This window comes from Rhipicephalus microplus, chromosome 5 (genome assembly GCF_043290135.1).
Source record: "Rhipicephalus microplus isolate Deutch F79 chromosome 5, USDA_Rmic, whole genome shotgun sequence".
NCBI lineage: Eukaryota > Metazoa > Arthropoda > Arachnida > Ixodida > Ixodidae > Rhipicephalus > Rhipicephalus microplus.
Window position 1 is genome coordinate 70,202,527 of NC_134704.1, and position 7,877 is coordinate 70,210,403.

General features: G+C 45.0%; 1 protein-coding gene across 1 annotated transcript; it reads left to right on the forward strand.

The window, feature by feature from the left end:
- Positions 1 to 894: 894 nt before the first annotated feature.
- LOC142817502 (ubiquitin-conjugating enzyme E2 Z-like) lies at positions 895 to 7,624 on the forward strand. Its single transcript, XM_075894517.1, has 2 exons — positions 895 to 898; positions 6,888 to 7,624. The coding sequence occupies exons 1-2, from the start codon at positions 895 to 897 to the stop codon at positions 7,622 to 7,624; spliced, it is 741 nt and encodes a 246-aa protein (XP_075750632.1).
- Positions 7,625 to 7,877: the final 253 nt, after the last annotated feature.

Here is a 7,877-nt window from a genome sequence, read left to right on the forward strand (position 1 = left end):
CTATTCCTTTCAGCCCAGTCACCGTTATTCGAAGAATTTGGAGATTATATTGGTGTATTTAGGGACACAGTTAAACGATGCGACAAGTGGTCTTATTGTAACGATGTTAGCATGGCGGCACCCAACTTTTATTGAGTTATATAGGGCACCCTGCTTGAGGCATAAATAGGGGTTATTTCCGGGCCAGCTAGTTTGATATGTTAATGTCGATGAAGAGAGATAGGTGCGCACAGAAAGCACAAAAGTACGATAAAAAAGAAACCAATATCTGAAACGAAGCACGTAAACAATGTACAATCTTTAGGAATGACACAATATTTCCACATTTGCGCGTCGTGCACGACGAATGGAACGACGTGCGGGCATGCGTTTCCTGGCGAGCCACCTTTCGGCGGCTCGCTTATACATCTTCAGTACCAACAAAAAAAAATATCTCAAAAGAAGCAAAGCTCAACAAACAGCCCCGAAGGCATGGCGCAAGATATACGTGGAGAAAGTGATTGACCGAGATCAATCAACTGCGGGCTTGCTCCACATTCGGCGGCCTCTGGCATCAGCCGTGGGTGTGTCCCGTTGTGGGGCGCCATCACCTCGACGGTTCTGCGAGCGGCCAGATGCAGGAGCTTGGACGAAAACAAAAGCTCGCCTTGAGGAATGCATCGTTGATACGTTTATATACACGTGCGGTCAATGAATGTGGCGGCCGCTAAGGGTGTGACTCCCCGATAGTATGCCCAAGTCGCGCTTTTGTTTAACTCTTGAATGGTGCGGGCAGTTGCAAGGTCCATTGTATCTTTTTCCGTTCGGCAACCGCAGCAGCAGCTCGAAGATTTACGTTACTCTCGTTTTTTTTTATTTATTTTCAGGATAAATATATGCCCCCGGTTTGGCACAATGGGTGGGCTTCGAGTTTTGATGTCTTCAATCGCTGTCTTTCTTTCTTTTTAGTTTTTCTTTCTTATCTTTTTAAACCTTGGACGCCACTTCCGTGAGGCGTTAACCGCCGCACTTGTGCGGCAAGGAATCGGCAAGCGTTTCCGGAAAAGGCGTGATATTGGTAAGCTTTTTTGTGAGGTGTTTGCACGCGCTATGCGAATGGGGTTGTAAGAATTACATAAAGCGTGTTGAAGGGCAAGCCATGCAAAAATTCATTCATGTGAAAGCGAACAGCTGGTATAGTCGGTCACAGAAAGGTGGAGCAATGTCCCGAAGACCTCATCTTTCTTCCCTTTGTTCTGGTCGAATGGTCTTCGCGGCTCTAATAGGACTTTCACAGTGAGAAAGAGGCTATATAGGCAGTGTTTGCTGGTCACTTGGTTTCAAGTTACCGGACTCCACTTTGTTGTTTGAAACAAAAGACACGAATTCACTAGAAATCAGTAATGGCTTCCACTAAATATTTTCCTGCCCCCCACCCCCACACGCGTAACCGCATGAACCCGTAGAGAAAGATCGGCACTTAACAACTGTGTGCGAGCGTGGGTAGATTTCTGCAGCCGATGTTCTCATCAATCCAGAAATTCAGCTGTATTATCTATCATTCTTACTTTGCTATGTAGGAAGTAGATGGAGTAACTAGAGTAATCATCTGCTTTCGATCACGTCAAGGAGCGTGGCACGTACTCTATGAATCCCTCTATTCACCCTGAGGCGTGCCACTGCAGCGTTATATAAGGGACAAGACTGTCCACCACGCGGAAAACTGTCTGTACCTTTTTGAAGACTGTATCCCAACCACATGGATACGCAGCGATTTATGTTACCTAAGAGGTAGCTAGTAGATTCCCATATGCGCTCCATGTAGCACGACACATCGGGTTGGCGTATAGTCGCTACGCCACGCATTCTGTGCGAGTGGTCGCCCCTTGCATTCGTCGACAGCCTCCTTGCAATCGCGTGTGCGCGATAACGACGCCTAAGTGTCAGGGGATACGTCTTCATCGCACACTCTACTTCCTCCACGTAACTCTCGATGCCCACATAGTTGCCGTGACCTCTGGGGGGCTCTTAGGAACGTGAACCAGGAAACTTGGCGGCTCGTGTATTATCAGTCCATCTGTACAGGCGCCGTAAACGTGGTGCCACAAGTATACTTTCGGTGCATTACCTTCGCCGCGTCGTTGGCGGCCATTCGCGTCTCGAGTTGGGCCAAAAAGAACAAGAGAGTGAAGTTCAAAAGTAACCAACACGTTAGAGTTTTGGTGTAGAAACGGGGGGGGGGGGGGGTGCACGTGTCAGCGTGCAGCACTTGTATATTCGTAAAGTACTATAAGGACGGTCGCCAGAGACCGAGCCATGCCGCGGTGCGCACAAGCCACGATAGATAATTCAAAAGAAACCGGCAATGATTGGTTGTCGGTGCTTGGGCGGGTGATTTAGCCTAGGGTGAGATAGCCTAGCTTAGTGATTCATTTTCTTTTTTTCGTGTATTACGCTTCACTGAATGCTATAAACTTAAACGGATGGTTTTTATTTATAACCACATAAAACAAGATTTTGCTTCATTCAGCAATATGTATCTAACTAGGGAAATCGAATATAACTTGCGAAGGACGTCGCTTGTTTCAACTAGAACTAGGAAAAATTATGATACGCAATCACTTGACCGTCAGATAGTAGACACATGCAACAGTTTTCCTTCCGTTGATGAGTTATCACAGATAAGCAGATCTGTATAATGTTTTAAAAAGAAAGTAAGACTGCTCTTTGATCCAGGATGAAGCGCTTCTTTTCTCGGTGTTTATGTACATGCATTTGTATTTTACCACTTCCAATGTCTACTTTTGTTCTCTAATTGTACTCCACTGCGTTTCAAGGGTACAGTTACATATATTGTCTGCCCTTTAGAGATTTTGATTTTGAATTCTTTACAGTGATGTTTTTTAATTGTGCTGCACTAGATGTTTTCGCTTAGCTCACCGCTGTCCTTGTTCTTATTTTGTTTTGTTCACGTGCTGGAATGTAGACGTAGTCAGGAAACGGTATTGTCTGTTTCCTTTTGCCTGATCTCGGTATGGCATGTAACCGTAACAAGCCAAAATAAAGTTTATTATTATTATTATTATTATTATTATTATTATTATTATTATTATTATTATTATTATTATTATTATTATTATTATTATTATTATTATTATTATTGCTTGTTTCTTCGCCACTATCGACAAAACCTTTTTAACTAGCAGCATATATGATTTGTGTTAGCTGGTTCTGATGTTTGTTTTCTTTTTGACGGCGTTTCTCGACAGCAGCTGTACTTTATACAGAGTTTTAACCTTCCGAGGATGCATAATTTATTAGCTAATTACTTCCATCAACGTTTTCTATTCACCCTGCGTCTTTCGATATGCCTTATGTAACAGGTTCTAATGGACCGTATAAATTCTATCGGGAATCCACACCGCAGCTACATCCTAATTTTTTTGTCTTGACTTTTATTTTCAAAACATGGACAACCTGTACTTAGTGCATGAGTGCCCCGTGTACTAAGTTTTGGCATTCAGTTGTATTTACCTGCAGAGGAAGGCATCGGCGTATGTGCTGTGTGTTGAAGCTATTGCATTCTATAGAACACATTTTGTTATTTTGCATCTCGAGACACTGAAGCTGTTTGTAACTTCTACTTCCGTTCCGCCTCAACAACGACCATGGAAGCACTCAACCTGGAAAGATGTGACGCAATAGAGCGGAGTGGTGTTTTACTCTGCTGAATAAACGAAGACGACAGAAAAAAAAATTGTTAAAGGGGCTCAATGGCCTTTCAGTCACCGCGACTACTTCCGATAACAAAAACCCTAGATATATTTGTGAAAAATTACAAAACATTTGCAAAAGCTTGAAATGCGCCACTTGCCCCGCCGCGGTGGTCCAGTGGCTAAGGTACTCGGCTGCTGACCCGCAGGTCGCGGGTTCGATTCCCGGCTGCGGCGGCTGCATTTCCGATGGAGGCGAAAATGTTGTAGGCCCGTGTGCTCAGATTTGGGCGCACGTTAAAGAACCCCAGGTGGTCGAAATTTCCGGAGCCCTACACTATGGCGTCTCTCATAATCATATGGTGGTTTTGGGACGGTAAACCCCACAAATCAATCAATCAATGAAATGCGCAACTTTTGGCTTTGAATTCGGCACCTATAACGGCTCGTTCGTCCTGTCTTCGGAGGTTGTTTAGAAGCCTTTTAAAGAAACTACACAGTCCTGTAAGCTTCAGAGACCGTATCAAATAGTTTGTCGTCGAACTTTGTATCCTCTCAGGATCACCGCCAGAGCGATTCCCTGCAAATAAGAATTTGACTGAATATGACAACCTACCGAGGGCCGTCCGGTCTGAAACAATGGCGCTTCGATCAGTCATACAGAGCACGTAACGAAGCCGTCGCGCATTCTTGTCCTCATTAAACGGATTGCGTGAGTTTTTGCCGGACGCCAGCGAGGAGTCGTGTGCGCGACAGCACTCTAGGTGTCGTTCAAAACGCGGACAACGTGTTCATTAGCGCTCCCAAGCGTGCGGCAGTCCTTTCCGTGACCGCGATCCACTGTCATCGACGGCACGAACGACGCCGCTTGGTTTGCTCACGTCTGCGACGGCGCGTGCTTTCTCGCTTCGTGCAGTTCTACTCAACATGCTTGGGCGTGGCAGCTTCTGAAGCTGCGCATAACCAAGAGTGGTGTGGCTTATTCTCCGGCTTTTCGTGGATTTGCGATACTAAGACGAGGTCTTCGATGCCTTACGAAACGCGCACGAGTCCGCTGACGTCAGCACGAATGGCAGAAAATGTTGCATAGTGACGCATACGAGGCTGCGCGATGATCCAATCACGTTAAAGAAACCTAGCTTCCCGTTAAGGAACCGAAGGGTCGAAATTGCCGGTGTCTCTCACAATAATATCGTGGTTCTGGGACGTTAAGCCCCATATAATAATAATAATATTATTATTATTATTATTATTATTATTATTATTATTATTATTATTATTATTATTATTATTATTATTATTATTATTATTATTATTATTATTATTATTATTATTATTATTATTATTATTATTATTAAAGAATGGATGCGCGATTTGTGAATACGAGACGTCAAGACGTCACAGATCGCCAAAAACTCGGGACGTCATCAACTGTGGATTAGTGCTCGAATCTTGCACGCCGTCTCAACGAAATTATACACTTACAATTGTGAAGTTTCTCGAACACTGAAAGTGCCCTTTGCGCTGAGCATTTCTGACATTTTTTGTAGGCGTGAACCAAGTACAGCAAAAGTGATATAATTAACGCGCGTGGGAATACGCACAGAAAGAAACGTGCATGGCGCTGTAACTTTATGTGAACCATTGTCCACCCAGGAATATTTGAACTTTGAATTAATTACCAAGCACGAGTTTTGATGGCAGATGAACTACGTTTAATTGGGCGGTCCTCAACAAATGAAAACATCGTGCTGGTGTGCCTGACAATATTCCCAATAATATTTGGGGTTTGACATCTCAAAACCACGATATGAACATGAGAGACGCAGCCGTGGATGACTCCAAAAATTTCAATTACTTGGTGTTCTTTAACGGGCAGTTATACTAGTCACATCACACATTACAAGTGCCTCTATCATTTTGACTCCATCTAAATGGCACCGCTGCAGCCGGGATCGAACCCGTGACCTGCGGGTCAGCAGCCAAGCTTCTTAACCGCAACTCCACCATGGCGGACATGACAGTATTCCTGGAAGGGCGCAAGCATAAAACTTCTTATGTCTCAACTGCAAGATTACGCATCACATAGACAACTCCAAAATGGACTTCTCACTGAAGCAGAAAGAGCTCACACAAAAATGTGAATTCTTTTTCTGATATCTCGTTCTTGTTCACCTATTGCCCGTGTCGCATGTACCACTGGTTGGATCGGTTAAGAATTGAGTGGTTTTAGAATATAAGGTGCAGTTTTAAAGTAATAGAGTTTATATATTGGAAAGATTGCAGATGACCTAGAAAATTGTGTTGCTTGGCCTAATCATTCCTTGAAGAAATTTATCGTCAGTGAAATTTTTTTCTTCTGCATGACACGTTAACATGCAACCGATAGAAGAGAAAAAAAGAGCGTGCCTCGAAGGGGCGTTTGAATAGGTAATTTGGATAAATTTAAAGATTTCGAGCATTTAAGGTAGTGCTGGAATAAACAGTGGTATGTATCTCGACAGTTAGAGGTCACTTACACCAGATTGCGCTGTACAGTTCCACAACTAAATTATTACCTTAACAAAGCACGACTCAAGGTGTCACCGCTGTGCATTTTTTGCAATGAAATTGAAACAATTGAACATTTCTTTTTATTCTGTCGTCGTTACCCTTATCAGAGAAAAAACATTTTTAGTAGCCCCATTAAAAAAGCTAGGAATAAAAGTAAATGTACCAGTACTTTTATCACTTGGCGGCACTTCATTTGGTTACTGCCACAGGGATATATGCTCCGCTGTGTTTGATTACATCAATGCAACAAAAAGATTGTCGTGCTAGTGAACCCTAACCTTTTCAGATCTTTGGTTTATAATTCGTAGCGATATCTGTCAGGAACAAGAGATGGTTTGACCGCTTGCTCAGCAAACACTTTTTCTTTATTGGCAGTATCATCTTTAAACTAATTTTTTCAGATTGGCTTTAATTTATTTTAGTTTTACTTAAGTATCCTGCCGCCCAGTTCTTGGCTCATCCCCTTCTGTGGGTGAGCGCCATCCATCCGAGGTCATCAGCATCAGCATCAGCAAGCGGCTGAATTCGGCATGAAGGGTTAAGAAGGCGGGTCCACCGAGACACACTGCAAGGATTAAGGTCCCCACTCTCCAATGTCGCTCTAACACAACGATGATGCCTCTTCGGCGCTCCTCCTCCGAGTCAAGAAGGACATCGCGCACCTCGTGAGCGACCCGCCACCGGGAATCTACGTCGCACCCGAGGAGAACGACATCACGCGGATCTTCGCCCTCGTGGTGGGACCTTCGGGCACGCCCTACGAAGGTACTTTCCTGCTCTTCCACATCTCGTGCCCGCTCGATTACCCCATCAATCCGCCCAAGGTTCGTTTCCTGACGACGGACGCCGGCCGGGCAAGGCTGCACCCTTACTTCTACGAGTACGGCGTGGTGTCCCTCAGCATTCTTGGCACATTCCCGGGGCCACAGTGGAGCCCAGCTCAGTCGTTGTGGAGCCTACTCCTTTCCATCCAGTCGCTGCTCACCAACGACCCTTACCACGACCAACCGCATTACTACGAGGTGTTCGACCAAGAAACAGACCGGAAAGCCGCGGACAACTACAAAGTGTACGTACGCCATGAAGTTATCAGAGTAGCGGTGTGCGGTGCGGTGGAAAGCTGCCTCGACGACCGTTCTTCGTACCCCATGGCGTTTCGGGGGACGGTGCTGAAGCTGTTCCTCGAGAACTACGACGGTTACGAAGAATCTATCCAGAGTCACCTTCGCGTGAAAGGCAAGGAAATTAACCACCCGAACTTCTTTCCTCGTGAAATTTCTCATTACGAAGCACTGCTTACCCGACTGCAGCACCTGAAGGCGAGGGTTGAGAAACGGGTGAAATCTGAGGTTCCAGTCGCCAACCAAAGTGCGAAGTGAAGAGCCAGGCCGGGCACGTTATGCACGCGACAAGCAGGCAAGATACTTCGCACCGCGAAGAAGGATCGTTGCGATCTTAGCGATTTGATGGCGGAAGAAGTAAATGGTGGACTCATCCGTGATGAAAACTTCTCTCTGCGAAATTAAACGATTCGACAAACGACCGGAGCTTGCTGTTCATTCGCTCTCGCAAGTAATTTACGCGACAGCTTGAGATGCCGCTCAAACGTCAAAATTAGCTGTTTACGTCGGC